Source organism: Hydra viridissima, unplaced genomic scaffold (genome assembly GCF_058129835.1).
Source record: "Hydra viridissima isolate aposymbiotic clone 2 unplaced genomic scaffold, HvirCarnegie_v1 scaffold_1, whole genome shotgun sequence".
Classification (NCBI taxonomy): domain Eukaryota; kingdom Metazoa; phylum Cnidaria; class Hydrozoa; order Anthoathecata; family Hydridae; genus Hydra; species Hydra viridissima.
The window spans coordinates 34,827,234-34,850,018 of NW_028324300.1; the positions used below are offsets into that span (position 1 = coordinate 34,827,234).

A 22,785-nucleotide genomic window follows, 5' to 3' on the forward strand; every position below is an offset into this window, starting at 1 on the left:
CTTTTAAACCAAAAAAAACATTATTTTAATGTATGGCATATTTAAATGTGAAAGTTCGATAATTTTTGCTGTTTTTGCTATAATTTTTTTGCATAAATGAGCTGGTTTGTTTATCACCATTTACTAAAAAATACTAAAAATCATTTGTTTACGCACCACAAATTTGGCGCGAACTTACTTAACTGTAATTTTACAGGGAGTTTAAATTCGAAATCTTTTAAAAAATTTTCATAGTATATTTGTATTAAAAGTTACAATCAGTATGTTTTAATAATTTTGTTGCTTTCTCAAAGTGTTTTGTTGCTTTCTCAAAAGTTTCTATAGTATTAAGTATAATACTTCAAAGTAGTAAATGTATATTAAAAGTATTGTTTTGGATGGCTTTAAATCATATGCACAGCGCACAGAAGTCAATGGATTTGACCCTTTATTTAATGCAATTACTGGGCTCAATGGAAGTGGAAAATCAAATATTTTGGATAGTATTTGCTTCCTACTAGGCATTACTAATTTAACTCATGTCAGTCAGTTTCTTTAATTTAATTTGGTTTTAATTATATCTATCTTTATGAAGATCTTCAATATAACCTGTGAATTTTTTATATTTTGTTAATTAAGCACTAAGTTTAAAAAAATTAGATTTTTTTTCCTAATACTGAGGTGCTCATCTACCAAAGATTAAATTCTCATAAGCATTTCTTACTAAAAATTTATGCAATAAATACTAGTTTATATATCTATATATATATAAGGTATGGTTTGGTTACCCATTCATATTTTATGTAAAACTTAAATCTCATTTGTGTTTTAAAACTTTGGTTGCATGTTTAATAGATGCAAGTTTTTTAAATTTTTTACTTTTGAAATCAAAAAAATTTTTAAAAAACAGAACATTTTACAAAGTTGTACATTTGGAATATTTGTTTGGTAAGTGCTTTGATACTTTTAAAAACAATCAGTATTATAAGTAACCTTTTGATTATCTATTTATAATGTTACATGGTTCAAAGTAACTGTTGATACATATTGGTTATGATTTGTTCATAGTAATTGTAATAACTGCTTTTAGGGAGATTGATCTAAGGATTCTCCATCAGAATAACTGTTTTACTATTTCGATCTGATAATAAATTAAAAACTGTTTCCTTATCTTTAAAAATATTACAAAAAAAGATCCAACAGAAAAAAAAATCATCAAAGACTGCAAACTAATAAATTGTAGGAGAGTTTGAACTTTCAGTTACTAAAACATTGTTTTAAAATCTTAGCAAGGTAATGAAATTATTTATACATCAAATAACAAAAAAGAAATAATTTAGGAGAATATTATGGTTACTTGCAGAAGGGGAAAGTAAGTCTCATAATGCTCTCTAAATAAGGTTCAACAGCTTAACAAGAAAAATATACAACTAATTATACATTTTTCTTATTAAGCTGCTGAACTTTATTTGGAGTCAAAAGGTGGTAGCTATGAATGATTCCATGGGTTTATGAGAAAGTATTCAGAGCTAGGACTATGTACACCAGAATCTACAAGTCTTAGTCAAGGTACCAGCTTTTATAGGCACAATGTTTAAGCTTTCTTAAAAAAACTTAATGATTAAATGAAGTAATTTAGCTTTGATCTATAGGCCATTAGGAGTGTAGATGAAACTGAGATAACCACTGTTAACATGCAAGTTTTCTGTAATATAAGGAAGTAATATAATTTCAGATGAATGAAATGAACTAGTCACTGTTTACTGTGTAGTAAATGCAATTGATAACAATTTATCATGTGCATAGTTACCATGGTATTTACCTTCAGAAATACTGAAAAGTACTCTGGTCAATACTCTGCTTGATTTGTAATTATTGGCACTTCTAATTTAAATTTATTCTGTTTTTTTGTTTTTCTTCTGCAGATTACTAAGGACATGTTTGCCTGCAGTACTAAATTTGAGATTGTTTACCTTTTGTTTTTCCTCTGTTGATAACTTAATTTCTGAATTATTCTTTAATGCTTTAAGTGTAGGGATGAGGGCCATAATTATTAGGTTAAACATAATTATTGGTAAGTTCTTGGTGTAAATTTTTGACATTTATTGTTATTTTATGTTATAAGTGTATGTTATAAGTCTATTGTGAAAAAGGAGCAATATAAATAATAAAATCTAAATTAACAAAAAGATTTAGTTTGTATTTCTACCAAGTATTGGTTGCAATAGGAAATATTTTCTGAATAAAATTAGCCATTATATTGTTTTGATTTGATGATAATTTTAAATTTTAAGATCAAATAATCAAATACCCATGTATTATTAAGAGAATATTAAACGTAATGAGGCAATTTAATAATATACATTTATACATTATTATGCAATCACAGTGTATGTTATCTCTGAAGTTCAGTCAATATTTAAAAATTGAAATTAATATGATTCAAAAATTAGGTACGAGCTACAAACCTACAAGATTTGATTTATAAAAGTGGTCAAGCAGGTGTTAGTAAGGCAACAGTCACTATTTTATTTGACAATAAAGATAAAGATCAAAGCCCAGTTGGTTATGAAGCATTTGATGAGATCACAATTTCAAGGCAGGTAAAAAAGGAATATTTATTAATTCTAGTAATCAAATTAAGTAATTAAATTAATAACTAAAATTTAAAGTTTTATTATTTAATTACTTTTAAAGTTTAAAGTTTTATTATTTAATTACTTTTAAAGTTTAAAGTTTTATTATTTAATTACTTTTAAAAGCTCACAATATTATAGCTTTTTAGCCTTCCATTATTTTTTCATACTTTTTCTGTAAACTATCTGCAGATTGTTCTTGGAGGAAGGAACAAATATCTTATCAATGGTTCTAATGCTCACAATGCTAGAGTCCAAGATTTATTTCGCTCTGTGCAGCTGAATGTCAATAACCCTCATTTTCTTATTATGCAGGTAGTCATTTTATGTTTTTAGGAAATAAACTTATGATTAAAAAATATGATCACAAAAAGCACATAAAGTTTTACATATTGAAAGCACTTGCATAGTTAACTTATTTTTTGGTCTTGTGATTGCTTTATAGAATTTAAATCTCTTCCATTTGTTGTTTTCAATAGCTTCTGCTTTTTAGGGAAGAATAACAAAGGTTTTAAACATGAAGCCCCCAGAGGTATACTTATAAAAATATTAAATTTTTTTAAAATTTGTTTTAAATACTTGTAAAATAAACATTTTATGTTTGGGCTTAAATGGCTGCATAATATTATTTAGTAGCTTAAATATATACAGTGTTTTCAAAGAAAATCATTAAGATTACTTTTCTATATAGGCTTTTCAGATCCTGCATATTCTATATTTTTCCTAAGTAAAAGCTTTCTTACTTTATTTAAAAAGAATACCACTATTTCATTCCAATTTTAAAATCTTTTTCTATGCTCATGATAATTACCCCTTCCAATCAAAATTGATTGGAGATCTTAGAATTAACAAGCCTTATAAAGAGCTTTTGAGGTCTCAGTTGAAGCAGCAGAACTTGTTAGGTTTAAATGCACAAGGTGTAGATTAGAGAATGAGTTACCAGTCTTTTTCCAGCTTCTTCACCACAATATATTTGTTCAAAGCAATCAAAGTAACTGTTAATAGAATGAATTTTTTTCTCTTGATTGAGAGCTGATTTTGTACGTTTCCAGCATTCTCTCATTAAATAGCATATATCCCATTGGTTCTGATATGATAATGTCCACATTTTCAGGTAAAGTAACCTTTTATCAAAAAATAAATTGAAAATAAAATCAAAAATTAAAAAAAAAAAGAATAAAAAAAAAGAAATGCACTAGGACAAATTAATTTATTTTTCTTCTTTTTTTCTATTTAGAATTTGCAACCCTTTTTTAATCATTTAAAATGACACTTTAACTTAATTCTGTGTTTAAAATTTAGTTTTTTAAAAATTAAAACATAGTTTTTTATGAAAAAGTTTATACAAACTCAATCTCAGCTCTCAATCAAGAGAAAAGAGATCCAGAATCCTTAAAAACGTTACTGCTCTGTAGTAATAGTCAAAAGTATCTACCTTTTCTTGTGACTTATGCAATACAAATGATATTAATCTAGAGTGAAGTGTAATGAGTAGACTTGGAGATCATGGAGGCTTAAATTGCAAAGTTCTGAAGATTGCATAATACTTTTGGCATAGTTATTGTTTTTACAATGATGCTTTTCTAATTGTTAGAATGCTCTTTTCCTTTCTTGTTAAAGATATTATCTATGCTTGAGGAAGCAGCTGGAACTCGGTTATACGAAACTAAAAAGCAACAGGCATATAAAACAATTGAAAAGAAACAAAACAAGTTGCAGGAGCTTGATTCTGTAAGTTTTTTTTTCATTTTTGTTGATTTCGGTAAAAAATAGACTTTTATTGATTTTGTTATGGAAATTGTGATTGTTTCTTACTTTTTATTTATCTTAATGAACATTAAATGTCACCTGTTTTTATCTGTTTAGTTTTTTTTATTTATTGAAATAAATAAAAAGCTATAGAACAAAAAAAAAGGGTTCTTTTAAAAGATAACATTTTTAAAAAGTTAACATAAAATTAATTTGTTTTGCTGTTGTAAAAGTTAAATATTTTTAATTGAAAAAAAAGAATTCTTATGATAATATTTATATTGATAATATTATAATAAATACATTATTATAACAAATAGTTATTATGCAACTGTAACTACATTTTTTATTTACTAAAATTGTTTGTTACTAAAAGGAACAAGTTTATTACTAGTGTTTAATTATGTTTTCAAGTAACCTTCATATCTTGATTTTCTTTAAGATTTTAACAGATGAAATTATGCCTACCATTAAGAAATTAAAAGAGGTATTTGAACAATAATCTACTAATTTCTATTTGATGTTTATAGTGAACAGATTTAAATCACAATATTTAACATTGCAATTTTCATTTGGATGTTGTTTTTTTTTTTCATTTTTTACTTTTCATTTTAAAAATTATTATTTTTTGGTTAAATAATTTTGAGTTGTGTGAAATGTCATATTTTTGAGTTCTTCTGTATTCTTCTGGAATGTATTAACTAAAATATTAAACACTGTTCTCTTACTTACAGGAACGTTCTTCTTATTTGGTGTATCAAAAAGTAACACGTGATATTGAACATCTTTCTCGCTTATGCATTGCATACGAGTTTGTTCGTTCTGTGGTATGTTTTGATGTTTTTGTAATTTTAAACCAGATAAGATTGGTGAAGATGTTGGTACCTTTAAGACTCTTGGATAAAAAATAAGAAAAAATTTGTTTAGGAAATCAAATCAAAATCTACTTCTGAATTGGAAAGTATGAATGCATCAATAGAAAAACTCAAAGAGCGAAATTCAGAGGTTTGTAAAGAAGTGATTTCCATAATATAATTTAGTTAAAGATGATGTCAAATATTATTGAAATCCTTTTTAATACTACATAAAATGTACATTAATTGAGACAAGGTAATATAATATGGTAATTTGTCAATGATAACAGTAAGATTTCGCTAATTTCCTAACTTCAAACCATCTATGGTAAATACATTCTTTATTGGATGTTGAATAAATATTGTTCGTGTTTTGTAAAATTTATGTCAAATGTTAAAATTCTTAGGTCAAGGAACAAACATAAGTAATAAACTCTAAAGGATAAAACTATGTTTGTTGTTAATCAGAATATCCTTTTTAACTAATAACAAATTTAAAATAACAGTAAAAAAAAAAACAGTAGCAAAAATTTCTGTTTAGATTGACACGGAAATAAAGCGTATTGATGGAGAGGTTGCAAATTTACAAAAGAAAAAAGATGCTGTATGTGTTGATTATCTCAATATACAATTACATTATAAAACAAGTTATGCTTTTGAAAAAAAATTATCAATTTATATTTTTACTCAATTTGAGTTTTTTCAATTTGAAGGAATCAGGAAATCTTTTAAAAGAACTTGAAAAAAAGTTGGATGAAGTTTCAAAGGTTTGTTGAAAGTGTGATTGGCTGATTATTTATAAATGGAATTCTAATCTAATATATTGTTTAGTTTGAAAGCTGCATTTTGCTGACATTTTGCTAAGATTTATAGTATACTCTTGTGATATTTAATATAGATTGAGGTAAAGTCATCATCAGATGTCAAACATGCAAAAGATTCTTTAAACTCAGAAGTAAAGAAAATAAAGCAAAATGAAAAAAACATATCTGAGGTACCTTTAATATAAAAAGTGGATAATATATTCAATTAGAGCTTATTTACTTTGTGAAAGTTGTATAATAGCATAAACTTGTTGTTTAAATTAAGTATATGTAAAGTTGAAATTGATCATTTGTTTCAGCTACTATCTTATTATAATAGAATGAAGTTCAGTTGGCTTCTAAAGAAAAAATGGTTACCAACCTTCAAACTGCACTTACTAAATTGGAGCAAAATACTATTGCTGACATGGCAGCTGTTACAGAAGCTCAAAATCATTTTCATGCTGTTTCTGCAGGGTTGTCAAGTAACAAAGATGGAGAAGATAAAACACTCACTGATCAGTTAATGGGTGAATAGTCTAATTCTGTTAATAGTCATGTGATTAATTTTGTTTGATTGACTTTTTTTTATTTTTTTTTTTATTATAGATTGCAAGAACATAATTAGCAAATCTGAAACTGAAGTCAAACAAGCTCAAATCAAGCAAGTTTATACATTTGCTGTTTAACATTTCATAACTAAAGTTTTTCTTAAACATTCAAATAAAGTTACTTAGTTTTTAAACTTCTAAAAAATGTCTTTGAGTTATTGAAGCAGTTCAGGGATGTCTTTAATTGGGAAAGCTCACAATTGATAAATAAGGGTTTTTTTTTTTAGGTTAAAATATGAAGAAAGTGAACTTAAACGTAAGAGTGAGTTATTAAGCACCACAGCTAAAGACTATCAAAAAGACAAATCATTACATGATGCGCTTAATACAGAGATAGATAAAATAAAAGTAAAGTTTTAAAATGTTTTTTTGTGAAAATGCTCGTTAAAAGTTCCTAGTTTATATGGCTTTCAGAGTTGCTAATTGGTAAGTCTTGATGTAAAATTGATTTTTTTTTAACAAACATTCATTTTAAATTATTTTAGGCCCAGCTGAGCAAGTTAAATTATGAAGAAGGTCGTGATGAATCTTTACTTCAACAGAGGTTATTTTTTAATCTCAAAGTTTAAATATCTAACACATTCATTAATAATTTAGACTCTCAAAGGTTCTAAATGGATTCTTAGGAAAAAATAGTTGCTGCTGAGCTGTAAAACATGTCCAGGTTTATTAGAGTATTTTTAACACATGTATTTAAAAAATCTATTTAATAATGCTTAATTTTTTTTTCTAATGCTAAATTATATAATTCAGTGTGTATATTGACGTAAAACATTAAGAAGAGGGATAAAATTTGCACCAAGTGAAAGATATACACAAAAAAAATTGTAGAATACTCACTTATATTGTCAAATATGGCAATAATATTTCATATCTTTTGAATTTATTTGTTATATTTAAAGAAGACTTAAATTATTCCCCCTAAACAGCAAAAAATTTTAAATGGGAGCTTTAGTTTATACTACAGTTGATTTTAAAATAAATAACGCGTTGAGCTACAAAACTAGACCAAAATTAATTAACAGAGAAATTTTGGAATTAATCAAATTTCACAATTGTAAAAAGATAATTCTTTTTTTTCTTCTCAAGTAAAAAATGAGCCCAGTTTTAAGTATTCTAATTTTTATAATTGTTATTTTTTTTAGGCGCCAGTTGCAAGGTGAAGTTTCCAAGTTTCAGACCATTGTAGAGACTCTGGAAAGCAGGTATACAGAAGGTTTCATAAGTCATATTTTTTATAATTAACAATAAAAGGATGTAGTAATGATACTTTGCTTGAAGTGGTCAATTCAGAAGAATAATCTAACTAGATCTGTCTTATCTCCATATCTCCCTGATATGCTGTGCTCATCCTGTAATTTCGTCATCAATTTAGTTAACACTTCTATTCATGTGCAATGATAATTATAAACTAGTTTACTCCTCTATTTCTGTATGACTCTTTCTCTATTCATGTAATCAGCCTCTGAGGAATAGTTGAATGTATGAATAAGAATTACTTTTTTGTTTTCTTATCATCCCCTCGTACATATTCAAGGTAATTAGTTTTTAATGATAGGTTTGTTGTTATGATCCACATTTTTTCTTGTTTTTAAAGAGTAATGTTAATTTACAGAGAGTAGGAAAATAAGAGTATACGTGTGACACAGTGTCTTTGACAATCTATGGTTTTTGTATACTTAGGTAGTCATTGGTGTTTTTCTATCTGTTAAGTTAACTTATGAGAAAATTAAATTTTTGGAATAATTTAATACTTTTCAGATTTCCACATTTGCAATTCCAATATTCTGACCCACAGCCAAATTTTGACAGAACTAAGGTCAGATTTATTCATAGATGATGTGTTTTTAAGCATATGTTTTGAAATCAGTATTTAAAGCTGATTTATTTATGAAATATATATTTTAAGATTAGGGTCTGAAAATTTTCATAATTGTAGAATTAATGACCCTGTCTAAAAAAATTCAGACAAAGTGTCATTGAGAATTATTATATATCAACTAGCTAAGTTAAAACATTTTTGGTCATAGGTCAAAGGTTTGATCTGCAACTTAATCAAGGTAAAAGATATTAGCTATGCTACAAGTTTGCAGGTTTCAGCTGGAAACAAGGTATTTAAAAATCCCTAACATAATGGTTTTAAAATGATAACTAAGTTTTACTTTAAAGTATTGTTGATAAATGTTAGATAATTTATTGTAAAAATATTGTGTTTTTCTTTCAATGTTATCAGTTGTACAATGTTGTGGTTGATACAGAAAAAACAGGCAAGTTACTTCTTGAGAATGGTCAGTTGCAGAGAAAAGTTACATTGATTCCATTAAACAATATTGCTGCACGTTCAATTAATGAAGATGTTGTAAATAAAGCAAAGACTATAGTAAGGATTTTTAGTACAACGTATTGATTGCCACAACATTTTTATTACAACATTTACTGTGTTCAATTTTTTGGGACATAAGATTTACTTTTTTACGTCAATAGGTTGGTAAAGAAAATGTTCATACAGCTCTATCCTTAGTTGGTTATGAAGATGAAGTTGAAGCTGCCATGAGATTTGTGTTTGGTTCTTCATTTGTAGCAAAGACATTAGATCAAGCTAAAAAAGTATTAAACTTTTACTACTGTTTCCTATCTACTTAATATAATTCTGTTTTATAACATAACATCTTATAGGTTGCATTTGATCCACAAGTGAAGATAAAGACAGTAACAATGGATGGGGATGTGTTTGATCCTGCTGGTACTTTAACTGGGGGTAAGTGAATCTAACCTAATTCAAAGTTTATTCTTTTGACAAATACATTTAATTATTACATATAAAGAAAAAGCAGAAAAAGTCTCTTATAATAAATTAGTAATGATAAATTTTTAGTAGATTACTATTTTTATCTAAATGAAGTTTATGGTTAATTTAAAGCTTATTAGTATCAGTATTTATACTGATTCAACTGTCACACAAGTTTTTTTAATTTAGGAGCTCGCTTGAACCAAGCTTCCATACTTGAAAAACTTCAAGAACTTCAAGATTCTCTGAACAAGATGAAAGCATCAAGTAATGAGTTGGCTTTAGTGGAAAAAGAACTAAGTTCTACTAAAGATATAGCTGACAGGTAATGTGCTTTATGTGGATTTAGTCTTGAGTGCTCTGTTATGTGTTCAAATTTTTTGTTTGATTAAGAAACATGTGTTATATATGTAACTCATTCACTCTAATTATTTATTTTTGGCATATATTTTAGGCATAATCAGCTTTCAACTCAGTTAGACATTAAATCACGGGAGCTTGAGCTTGTCCAAGATAGAATGAAACAAAGTTCCCATCATCTTAAAGTTGAAGAACTAAAGGCTCATGAAAAAGCTATAGGTATAAGTTGCTTTTATTAAAGCTATATAACATCAGGGTTTGCATCATGAAAAATTGTTGTTTAGAAAAAGTTTTAAAACTTTTAAACTTTTTGACAGGTGTTTAAATCTCAAAATATCATTTTTATAATTGTTTAGTTGACCTAAAAGACCTTGTTAAACAAGCAAATGAAGCAAAGCAAACAGCTCAAAAGAAAGAAAAAGATCTTGAAATAAAAATGAAGGTTTTATTATCATACCTTTTGCTTTTGTTTTTTTTTAATCATAATTTAGAAAAAGAATTTTTTTTTAACCAAAGCAAATAAATAACAGCACACAATGAAAGTGAGTCTTTTATATTCAGGAAAAATCTTCTCATCGAGATTCAGAGCTCAAAGAAGCAGAGAATCTTCTTACAACTGCAAAGCAGAATGCTGAAGGGTCAAGCAAAATCTTTAAAGCAAAACAGCAGGTTCCTGAACTCTTCAAATTTTATATTTGGAAGCTAAAATTTCAGTTCAGTTTTTTAATATTGATTGATTTTTTGTCCTTTTTAAAGGAAATGGAAGAGCTAGTTTTGGAAATCGAATCTTTGAAGGAGGAAAATAAAGTATTAGTAGATCAGGTGATTCTCCTGTATTTACATATATTTGCTTTATTTGGAAATGTTTTGGAAATTAATTTGAAAGTTATGACAATTTCTCTAAGTAGCACTCAAGGCCAGAATGACCATGAATAGAATCATATTGTCAACTGATGGCATGTAACTTAATTTACCAAAATAAAAATTGAAACCAAGCACTGAATTAGCTTTAGATGACATGCAGTATCATACAATATCCTGTAAATTTAAGAGTTTGATTAGTTTTTTCATGTTATTATTTTCCTCTAAAATTTCTTCAACAGTTGCTAAAACAAAAGATCTTTTTTCTCCAGAATTCAGGGCTTCTCAATAAGAGAATTTTTTTTATTATTACAATCAAACAAATTTTATCTTAAGAGATCCTTGTCCTGAGTCCATCTCACAAATGAGAAATAAATAATCTTCTGTTCTTTTAATTGTCTTGGATAAAAGAAGAAATCTAATTGAAGAACCTTTTTAATGAATTATTAGAAAACCCCAATTATTTAACTAGCTACTCAAAGGGATTCATTAGTCTTTTTTATCAGGACATCTAACAACAATGTTAAGAGAACTGCTATGTGCAGCCTGCATGAAAAAATGAAAAATTAAAAGTATGTTACCGCCAAAACCCTAAATTGAACAAAGTTGTTTAAAGCAATTATGAAGGGTCAAATTTATTAAAATAATATTGTATATATTGTTATTGATTTATCTGGTTAACTAAATATTCAGTGCTGTTTCTGTCCATATTTTAATAATTTCTATGACTGTTATTAAATATAACCTTGAAGTGGTTTGCCATATCTAAACATAATCACTCCACATAGACATCTTTGATTCAACAGCAAATGCTACCACTTGAAATTTTGAAGGTTTTTTACAAAGCTTGTAAATGCAAACAGCACAAGTATGTGTCCAGCATTTTTTTTTTATGTAGAAGGAATGTATTTAATTTTTAATATGAGAGTAATTCAAATTGAATGACTTTTTTTTTATATAATTATTTATTTCATTGTTTTCCTAACAGCTGTGTAATTACAAATGTTTTTCCTAGTAAAATGTGTTCAGTGTTTTAAAAAAAAAAATTTTGATTGAAGGTTTTGGTAAGTTCACAATAACTGATCTATTGGATTGGCTCCTCAGGATGAGATAAAGCTGTTCTTGCAATCTGTAGTTTTTTGTAACCTTCCTGATTCTGGAAATTGTTTTAAATGAACATTTAACATATATTATGTTAACATAATTAACATATTAACATAATGACATAATTCTTGGAAATTATTAATCTACTTGCTTTTTCTCTGTTGCTGATTCTGAAACCATCTTTTTATACCTATTATCTGGCACTTTTTTGCTCAGCTTACTGCTTTCCATCCCATTTCTATGATCTTAACTTTTAGATCTTCTCAAAACAAAAAAAATCTTAAATGTGACTTAAAAACTGGTCATCAATAGCAGTTTTAAGCAACCTTTTATAGAAAATAACATTAGCAAAAAAATAGTTATGAATAACAGTTGTTTTCAGAATAAAAAATAAAACAAAAATGAATTAAATCAATTAAAAAATTGTGCACCTATTTTTTATTTACTTTTTTTTTCTTTTCTACCACATTTTCAAGTAAATGTTTTTAAGTGTACACTTTGTAAAACTAAATCTATAAAAAAATGGACTAGTGAACTGGTTAGTGACATTAATTGTAGAGAAAGTTTTTTGCCATGCAAAAAAAAAAAAAATCAGTCTTTTTCAAATATAGTTACTTTTAAGGCTTTGGCAAAGAAATATCAAAAAACATCTTTTTTGAAGCCATTGTAAATTAGTTAAAAAATTTAATGTGTTTTTAGAACTGTGATTTAAAAAGATGTGTTACAAAGTTAGAAGATGATATTGCAAGATTGACTGAAATTGCTCAATCTAAGTTGGTAAAAGAGTTTTTTCTTTTTATTATAAAAATTGTTATGAAAAGTGATTAATTAGTAAGTCTCTTATCTTAAGGCTGCAGTAAAAAATGCAGAGGAGATGCTACAAAACCAAAAGGATGCTTTAAGACACTGTAACGAGGTTCTTTTATTACTTACAAACTAACAATTAAATCTTAAATGAAGTTTAATTTTATCTCTGTGTTTTATTTTATTATAAGAGTTAGCTTATAATGCTTAAGTAAGTAGTTAAAAGTGTGTTAACTTTCATGTAAAATTTTTCATTTGACATTTTAACCCTTTTACTTTTAGAGCCTCACAAATTTCGCGAAGGAAAAAGGACAACTACTGAAGGAAAACTCTAATAATAATTTATTGTTAAAAGATTTAACGCACAAAATAAGTAAGATAATCAAAGAAACCCAAGAGTCTGCTCAAAAGGTTAATTTTGTGAAAAAGCTTTAAGTAAAATTTTTTTGAAAATATGGTCAGTTTGGGGGTAAAAAAATGGCTAAGATATTTTTAAAAAAGAACCCCATGCTTCCTTACTTTGTTCCTTGGAAATCAGTATTTTATTAATATAAAGGACTGGGGTTCCTTTAGTTTTGTCTAGACTTCGGTGCACTTATATGGCTATCAAGAAATTACATCAAACTAACTTTTCAACAACTTATGATTTTTAAAATTGTAAGATCCACATATAAACTATATCTATTTGATGCGAAACTATATCTTCTATTTTGATGTGTGGGATGCCTAACTGCATATCTTGAAATATGTTTAATTATTTTTATGCTTAAATGGTATTTCGTAAAAAAAAAAAGAAATTTTTTTTTACCAGTAGGATGTCTTGGGGGCTTGGGGACAAAAAGAAGTATCCTGAGTTTAAATCTTGAGTGCTTTATTTTTGTCCCAAATGAAAGGGACATGTAAGTCTACAATAAAGTATTACCACTGGTGTTGTTATGACTTTAAAATTATTCGACTGTTGACTAAATTGATTAATGTATTATAATACATTTTTAAAATCGACTTAGTCAACTAAAAGTTGATTTAGTCAAAATATTTGAATAAAAAAATTGTATTATAATCATATACTTTAATTTTGGTTGACAATTTATTTTTTAGATTTTATGAAACAAATAAAACTTTAAGAGTAAACAAAAAAACTAGGTGGTATGTAATACTGCTATAATACTGCATGCTGTTGTTATATCAAGAGCATTTTCTTTGTTCATTTTTAATTTATCTAAACTATTAGATGAATTAAAATCAAATAAACAATCAAAATTACAATCACAAAGTAAAAAAAAAAAAAACACAGATGGCACTTTATATCATTCTTTTTTTCCACAACAATTAAAGAAAAAAATTAACAAAAAATTTAATGAAAAACAGTGGTGTAGATAAGTGAGGGCAGATGGAGCGGCTAAACTTTTTTAGGGTATCAGGTTTATAAAACTTTTTCTCATCCTTAACTGAGTACGATAACATATTACATAACATTTTAATTCAAAAAACATCAACTGGTTACTTTAATGAGAAAAAGGAAACTTTAATGAAGTGGCGGTACATATAGTAAGCTTAGAGTTAAGTTTATGTGATACTGCAAATTAGTTTCAATGGTCAGATATTTTGGTTGACTTAAAAAAACTGCTATGATTGATATTCTTACGCATGGCTCAATCCTTATAAATAATTTATCTTCACAAGATAAACTACTTATTAAGATATCTCTTTACTAATTGGTCAGCATCATAACAATATTAATGATTGATAAAGTTAAATCAAGTGAAAAAATAGAAATAAGTATGTTAGGATGATTACCAGACTAAATCGACTTTTAATTGATTAGTAGAAAACCCATAGTCGATTAAATCGACTATTCGAATTTTCAAAGTCAACTAATTTTGACTTTTGACTAGTTGACCTTTAGTCAAAGTCAATAACAACACTAATTACCGCAAAGATAAACTATGCATTCTGGTATTAGAGTTTCAATGTTTCAAGGAAAAGCAAAAAATGTTTTATATAAATATAAGCAGCTTTTATACTTTTTTTCTTATAAGCAGGTGTAAAACCTGCTTCTTTTATGAAAGATTTTCTAGCTTTTATACTTTTTTTCTTATAAGCAGGTGTAAAACCTGCTTCTTTTGTGAAAGATTTTCTAGCTTTTTTTTCCTTGAAACATTGAAAACAAACTTTCATATGATAATTAAAGAAAGCAATTACAAATTTTTTTTTTTTTTCCAAAAAGAGTCTCAGTAAGAATAGTGTCTTTTGAGTAATTATTTATTTTTGCATAATATATGATGGCTCTTTTGGATTTTAGTTTTGAAGTTTTTTTTAACGTAAGCTCATCTCTTGCACTTATAATTAGTGACTGTTCAAATTGATGGCAATCATGCTCTTGGCAGCTATATAGTGGAATAAAAACATTGTTTCAATCACCCTGAGGTTAGACAGTTAGAAAATTGTCTGTAATGCTGAGCCTTGAGAATACTTGAGAATGTGATCTTATTTATCTAAGTTACAACTGATTAGAATAACTTTCTTGGTTTTGATTACTTCTGAATAGGAGAGGTTAGTTTAAATCTTTAATGGTAGAACTGCATGTAGTATATATAGCATAATGGTAGAACTGCATGTAGTATAAGTCTACTAATGTTCCTACTAGTTTTAAAAGTCAAACCAAAATTAAAAAAGCAATACCTCTTGTAGAAATGTAAGCAACAGTAATTTACATAAGCTAAAGTGGCACAGTTTACAAGTAAACTCAACAAGGTATTTTACATTTTGTAATGTTAAATATCTTGCCAAGTTTATCTTTCATGTTGTAATGATTATGAATGTTCAAATTTTTTATCAAATGTTCCATTCAATAGCTTGTTTAAAAACAACAGATTTTTCGAAAATGACAGCGCTGCATAGTTTACTACCATCCAAATGTTTACTTTAATGTTTAGAACTCTGTCTTGCTGTTACAATTATTAAAGTTTTATGGTAAACCAACTGTGATGAATGAGAGACTTTTTATTTAAGTTGGCACTTACTTTGCTCTGTTACTTATTTGTCAACTTATAGTTATATTTAATATCAAAGTTAAGAAAAAGTGCCTTTTTTAGGCCCAAACTGACAAAATGTAAAAATTCTATTCCAGGGTGTAATATTGTTTAAAAAAATTTACATTCAGGTTGAACATATGCTTGGAAAATATGAATGGATTAAGACAGAGAGAAATTACTTTGGACAAGTAAACACAGCATATGATTTTAACAATAATGATCCAAAGGAAGCTGCAAAAAAAGTGGCTCGTTTAGAAGAAACTAAAGAAAAGCTTGGCAAAACAGTCAACATGAGAGCTATGAATATGTTAGGGAAAGCTGAAGAGAAGGTGAGTAGATATTGCTTTTTTTCTGACCAAATGTAACTTAATGCACATCAAGTTCTCTTTCTTTGATAATATACATGAAAATTCTGATCTTTTTTTTTACATAAAATATATCTATATACACACACCTATCTAAAACTTGTCCAGACCTCAACTTTGATCTAATCTCTAAAGGAGAAAAACACATTTAAAGTTGTTTGGCTTTTTTGGCTTTTTTTTCACCTTTGGCGTATGGAATTTTTTAAAAAGTATCAAAAACACTTTAGAGAAATGATTTTGCTAAAATCTAACAAAAAATGAGCTCTTAAAGACTTTTGGTTTGTGTACAGAGACCTAAAATATGGGCTCTTACTATTAACTATGGAAGTTTCAAAATTTAAGTGAATGAAAACTTGGCATGTAGCTTTCAAGCGAAAAAAAAAAAACAAAAATATAAACAAGATATCTTTTATCTGTGCCAACATATTGTACTTAAAGTAGGAGTCTGGCCTTTGAAAAAATGCCTAAAATAAACGACTTTTTTGTGGTTTTTATGCTTTTTAAAGATTCCAAGTCACATCAAATAACAAATTTAGTAATAATATCATGTAACTAGTTGGTATTGGATTCTATGTTTAAATGATTTCACATGTGTGTACTTTGCCAATAAAAAGAGTCCTGTTTTTTTGTTCAGGTTTGTATAAAATTTGGGATGGAAACCCTATAGTTAGGCATTTTTTTTCTTATTGTTCTGAAATTTGAAACACATTAAAACCTCTATACATTTTAGTGGTTAATATAAATGTTTGCTTTGTTGTTTTTGCTTAAAATAATTGACAAAATTTTCGAAATGCATTCAATAACTTTTTTTTATATTTATAATTCAAAAATTTGGGATTGGAAAAAATTGGGAATTAGTAATGAAACTTCAAAATTTGTGTTAGAGTTTCAAGTTTTTTTTTATATAAGTCATGTAAAATATGCTTGTAGTGCTTATTTCCTTGTATAGAAGCATCTCATTCTGCTTTTTAAAAAAAGTGAAAATAAATGTTTTTTATTTTCCTAAACAACAAAAAAAGTTTTTTCAGTTAAATATTTGTAAACCAATTTAAAAGAAAAACTCATCAAGATGGTTTTTTAAGATCGTTGGTAATCTGTATGCTTCCTTTTTTTTCAAAATATGACAAACAAATTACTGGTTTTGATAAAAAAAGAACTTAGCCATTTTCTCCTAATTATCCTTAACAGAATTAGGCTAAGCAGAGAAAATAAGTAACAGATGATAGAGCTTTAATTATTGCTCCAAGCCCCTCCAGAGTTCAATGGATATCAAGAATTTCTCTAACTACATTTGACATGGTTCAAGTTCAAATTTATACTGGTTTTTCAAATAAAAAGATGCAAGAACTGGCTTTAACATTAAACAAGGTTATAAATTCAAAAAATGTTGAATCATTTGAAAAGTTGAAAGTTCATTCAAAATTTCCAAAATTTTACTTGCAAGGTCACCAACATAAACTGATTAGTTGACAGAGGTTTTTCACTGAAGTTACAACCATGTTGGAGAGTTTTTTGACAATAATTGTTATAAGCTTTTGAAGAATATGAATGTTTTGCAAAGAATTGTTGAAAGAGAAAAGATGGACCATATGCTTAGCTGTGTCAAAACTTTTTAACATTTTAAGAGTGTTGTCAGACCCTCTTTTTGAATGATATTAAATACTGCAAATGTTCAACATATCAAAGACTCTAAGAGGTCATATATTCAGTTACCATTTTCATTCACAAGCCCATGAGGTGTGTAACCATGTTCCTGAATTTATTGCTCGTAAGGGTACAGAGTTGGGGATTTTTTAGTGGGCATTCAATAGAAGCCTTAAATTCAATCTTCACTGGTCAATGGGCCAGTTAAAAAAAACCCTGATCATATTGATTATGGGGTTCAGTTATTGAAATGTGTGATTGACTATAACAGTAGTATCTTTGAATTGAATTTTTTAGTTGATTTTTAAACAATTTGTATGATTTCAAGTGTTTCATTCTAGAAATACTTGAAATACTTGAAATAACAAGTTTGTTGATAAAGAATATTCTTGTCTGAATTTTTTGTTTCCAATATCAGGTATGTTCATTTTTTTAAGTTAGCAAAAAATTATTCAGGAAAATATTTCTTATTTTTCAATTATTAAATAAAAAAATTCAATCTCAGCAACAATTACAAGGAAATGTAATAAACACCATAAAACAACCATAAATTTTTTTTTTTTTTTTTAATGAAATTATTTCATGTTTGTATGTATATTTTTTTTTAGTGAGAGATTAAAGTTAAATGGGATTTTCTTTTATATGAAATCTTGTTAAAACTCTTTTCAATAAAATCTTTTTTTTGTTTAAGCATAGAAAAAAGTTGTTATTGTTGTGTAATAGCAAATTTTTCTATACTTAAATTAAAAAGATTTCTTTTGTTTTTTTTTTTGTTTGTTTGTTTAAATTATAAAAATAATTTTAATTGTAAAAACAATTATTTTCAACAAAAACAACAAAGCAAACATTTTGGGTTGTTTGGGTCAAACAGCTTTGGTCAACAACTAAAATGTAAAGAGGTTTTAATGTGTTTTAAAATCAGAACAATTAGAAAAAATGCCTCTAACTATGGGGTTTCCAAAGTTGAGACTCCTACCTTAATTGCTTTATCTTTGCACAGATAAAAAATATCTTGCTTATACTTTTTTTGCTTAAAAGCTACATACCAAGACTTCATTCTATTAAGCTTTAAAACTTTCATAGTAATAATAAGAATAAAATAAAGACATGAAGCTTCCATTGTCACTTTTTAAAGATGCTTTTAGTGCCACACCTCATATTTTAGGTCCCTGTACACAAACCTCAAGTGTTAAAGAGTTAGTTTTTTGTTATGTTATTGCCAACACATTTCTTTAGAAGAGTGTTGGCTATAACCTAACAAAAAATTAACTCATTAACACTTGTGTACAGGGACCTAAATTTTTAGAAAATTCAAGAGTTCTTGATAGTTTTTAAAAATTCATTACACCAATAGTGAAAAAAAAAACAAACAGATTTACAATAGGGTTCTAAGTGCGATGAATAGCACAAAATGCTTTAAATTTTAATGTATTTTTCTCTCTTTAGCTATAGGGATTGGATTTTAGTTTTTACATCTAGTGATACCTGAGATCTTGAAAATTAATGCACCATTGGTCATATTTTTGGTCCTCAAAGTTAAGTTTGGATAGGTGTATACAGAAGTAACTTTTTCCAGGAATTTAGCTGTTTCTGCAGGATAAATTTGTTCCAAGGTTCTTTGGAGATACTCTATCTAATGTATTAGTCTACCGAGCTTATGTTTTTCAGTTTAGTTTAATTATTGGATAATGTTTTTTTTGTCGGACTGAAATCAAATTGAAATCTTACTCATTATTATAGCTGATATTGCTTATGCAATATAATTTTCAATGGGGGAATGCAATATAATGCAATATATTGCTTATGCAATATAATTTTCAATGGGGAAAAATGAATTAAGGGGTCATTATAGCGGATAGTGAACGCTATACAAGAGAAAATAGGATCGTTTTCAAAAAAGAATTACCAAAAAAAAAAGGTCTGTTAAAAGCTGTGTTAAATGTCTTTCTATAATCTAATTTACAAGAAGCAAAGATTCTTTTATATTCTTTTGTTTAAGTATTTGTTTTACTCTTCCCTTTTTTATTAGAAATTTTTTATTACTTAAAAAGATTGATTTGTTTAAACCTTTCCTGCCTTACGGTACTTAGAAGTACCACCACATTTTTCGTCTAATAACTTAACACAAAGTTCCTGACGGTACTTTTAAGTCTAGGTCTTGGAAATAGTACTTCTAGGTACAATAAAAATCTTAAAATAATCTGAGCGTTTCCTTTTATCTACCTTATTATGATAATAAAGTTAAAAAGCGGAACTTTTCAAAAATTACTACCCCGGCAGGAAAGGGTTAACAGAATAACTTTGTGATTCTCTTGCGGTGTATAATCGTCACGCGAATACTTCACAGACAAGTGAAGTGTTCGCGTGATGATTAATGAGTCCCGGTTGTGTTAAATGTTCTAAAAATAGATTTGGGAGAGAAAAATGGCTTAAAAATGACAAACATTTCCTTGTTATGTTTGATTTTTCAGTAAAGCATTTCTTCAAATAAAATCAAACTGCAATCAGTTAAAACAAGATTTTCAATACAAAGATTACATTTAAGGGCACTAAATTTTCTTAGAGTCAGTAGTTTGGCTGAAGTTTTTTCGCCTATAAATGAATGTGCTATTTTGTCCTCACGTCATGGAATTTTCATTTGGTTGAAAGAAAGTTGGATATGACAAAGTATGAATAATCCAACAATTATTATCTTAATCCAATTTTTTTTCTTTTCATAAAGTTTTTTAACGCAAAAAAGTGGGAATTCACTTTAAGTGATGAGTCGATGAATTCACCGTGAATGTTGATGAATGAATGATGTTAAGTTGTTTTGTTTATTTTTAGTACAATGATCTGATGAAACATAAAAAAACAGTTGAAACGGATAAATTGAAGATTGAAGATCTCATTAAAGAATTAGACGAGCAAAAGAATCAAAAACTTAGAGAAGCATGGATTCAAGTCAACAAGGTTCATTCTTTATGTTTATTTTTGTATCCAGCAATAATCTGATTTAAAATAACGTTGCGGCATTTCTTTACAAACACGACTGTCCCTATTATTTTCTAAGTGATCAACGTTGCATTTACGGAAATTTACCGGGATATAACTAAGATTAATTTTCTGAGAAAACTTGATCACGTGCGTAGTAATTATCTAAGTGTCACAAAGCAGGTTCCATTCAATCAACAAGTTTAAAAAAAAAAAAAAATTTAATCAGTTCAAGAACTTTTAAAGTTTAACAATTAAAATGCCTTCATTGGATTTAATTTTAATTTTCGAACTTTATAGGATTTCGGAAGTATCTTTTCCACCCTTCTACCAGGAGCTAACGCAAAATTGTCTCCGCCTGAAGGCCTTGGTGTTTTAGATGGTCTGGAAATTAGAGTCTGCTTTGGCAACGTCTGGAAAGAAAGTCTAACTGAACTTAGTGGTGGTCAAAGGTAAAGTTCGATCATAATCGCGCTCTTTACTTCAATTTTCTTTTTTTCTTTTTTTTTTATGAAAGTTAAAAATAATTTTTTTTGCTTTTAAAATTTGTTGAATTTAGTTTCTTATTTTTGAACAGGTCATTAGTTGCATTGTCTTTAATTTTATCAATGTTATTATTCAAACCGGCACCAATTTATATCCTCGACGAAGTTGATGCGGCACTTGACTTATCTCATACTCAAAATATCGGTCAAATGTTGCGTTCGCATTTTCGCCATTCGCAGTTCATAGTCGTGTCATTAAAAGATGGTATGTTTAGCAATGCAAATGTTTTGTTCAAGACGAAGTTTGTTGACGGTGTATCAACTGTTGCACGATTTGTCCAAAATCAATCTCAAAAAGCTGCTCCTCGCCATTAATAATGCTGGAATTTCGAAAATCAGTTAACTAACAAGTGATAGTTACCTAACGAGTAATAATTAAATAACGAGTGGCAGTTAGCTGACGAGTGACTACACATTTCTTCTATTCATGTCGTATTATTTTAACACTAGAATGCTATTATATAATCGTTTTTAATGTAGCATCTTTAGACAAGAAAAATAATTTATTATAAGTGTGTGGTTCATTACTAGCTCATTAAATAAAATAATGTAAAATGGTATAAAATAATGTAAAATAACATGAAATAATATAAAATATAGTAAACTTTATTGTGATGAATTACGGGTTTAAAAAATAAGTACTGAAATAAATCAACAACTTTTGGGAGTCTTAAAAGATGGCGGTACAGATTGCCGTTTGCTACAGTCAACTCTTTTTTCATAATTCGCCTGTAATAAGAGTTGATTGTAGCAAATAACATTTATAATGAAATGGTTATTTTTTGAGACCGAAGAATAACTATTTTATTTATAACTTAAAATGTATACATCCGGTTGTAATTTGGATGTATACATTTTAAAATGTAAATAAACTAGTTATTTTTGCAATTGGTTTTTCCTAATCGAATGAGGTTTTGTTGTAAGAATAAACCGCTGAATTTTTTTTCTATCAATGAAAAAATCTTATCTACTTGTAACAGTGTCCTGCATGTTAATAATTTTTTATTCTCTTTGTCGGGAGTGTCCATCATTCCGACCTCAATTTACATTAAACAAACCCAAAGCATTGACACAAAAATTTAATCACAAGATTAGAGATAAAGTGAAAAAGGAAAACTTCTGTGGTTTAATAAAACAAGTATGAAAATTTCAAATCAAAAAGTTTACACACAAAAAAAAATAAATAAATAACGCTCTTAAGTAAACGCCACTTTCTCCCTATCACGTATCGTTTTTTAAACAAACGTGTAAATCTGGTTTAAAGGATAAACTACACCCAACTTTTTAACGTTAGCAAATAATTTTTTCTCTGTAGTATTAATTGCGAAACAACTGTCACGGATTTAAGGGGAAAACTCTGCGTTGGTGCCGATAGCGTCCTCATAAAATCTAAACGGTTTTCATAAAAATTATTTCGAAAATTTTTTTTTAAAATGGATTAAAGTTTGTCTCTATAGCATGGGATAATCAAAGAAGCATATCTTTATCTCTTTGAACAAAAAAATGCAAACAATTTTAAAAAAACGGTGCTTTGTTTTTAAACTAAAAGCTTTTTTTCAAGCTTGCTTAAAACTTCAAAAACCAGCCACCTAAAACCACGTTTCAAGATCCGCCAATCAAATAACCCCACATTGCTTCCGTTATTATCGATTTAAAACAACAGCTCGGAAGGTT

The 22,785-nt window shown here is 27.5% G+C and overlaps 1 protein-coding gene across 1 annotated transcript; it reads left to right on the top strand.

Moving 5' to 3' along the window:
• The first annotated feature begins 170 nt into the window (after window positions 1–170).
• LOC145192107 (structural maintenance of chromosomes protein 2-like) lies at window positions 171–21,620 on the top strand. Its single transcript, XM_090067931.1, has 33 exons — window positions 171–520; window positions 2,433–2,582; window positions 2,808–2,930; window positions 3,109–3,147; window positions 4,236–4,346; window positions 4,807–4,851; window positions 5,099–5,191; window positions 5,292–5,369; window positions 5,760–5,822; window positions 5,932–5,985; window positions 6,117–6,212; window positions 6,362–6,551; window positions 6,631–6,685; window positions 6,860–6,980; window positions 7,118–7,176; window positions 7,778–7,837; window positions 8,394–8,451; window positions 8,663–8,743; window positions 8,866–9,012; window positions 9,117–9,239; window positions 9,309–9,390; window positions 9,610–9,745; window positions 9,875–9,999; window positions 10,137–10,222; window positions 10,342–10,449; window positions 10,537–10,602; window positions 12,445–12,522; window positions 12,596–12,661; window positions 12,832–12,960; window positions 15,713–15,913; window positions 20,420–20,545; window positions 20,867–21,018; window positions 21,144–21,620. Exons 1-33 carry the CDS (start codon window positions 353–355, stop codon window positions 21,424–21,426), a joined length of 3,552 nt encoding a protein of 1,183 aa, XP_089924057.1. The 5' UTR covers window positions 171–352; the 3' UTR covers window positions 21,427–21,620.
• Window positions 21,621–22,785: the final 1,165 nt, after the last annotated feature.

What these genes read in the sequence shown, in the direction of transcription:
- LOC145192107 (XM_090067931.1), top strand. Translation starts at nt 353, where the DNA reads ATGTATATTAAAAGTATTGTTTTGGATGGCTTTAAATCATATGCACAG. An exon ending in CAGAGATAGATAAAATAAAA is followed by an intron (nt 6,981 to 7,117) that starts GTAAAGTTTTAA and finishes AAATTATTTTAG; the next exon opens with GCCCAGCTGAGCAAGTTAAA. An exon ending in ATAAAGTATTAGTAGATCAG is followed by an intron (nt 10,603 to 12,444) that starts GTGATTCTCCTG and finishes ATGTGTTTTTAG; the next exon opens with AACTGTGATTTAAAAAGATG.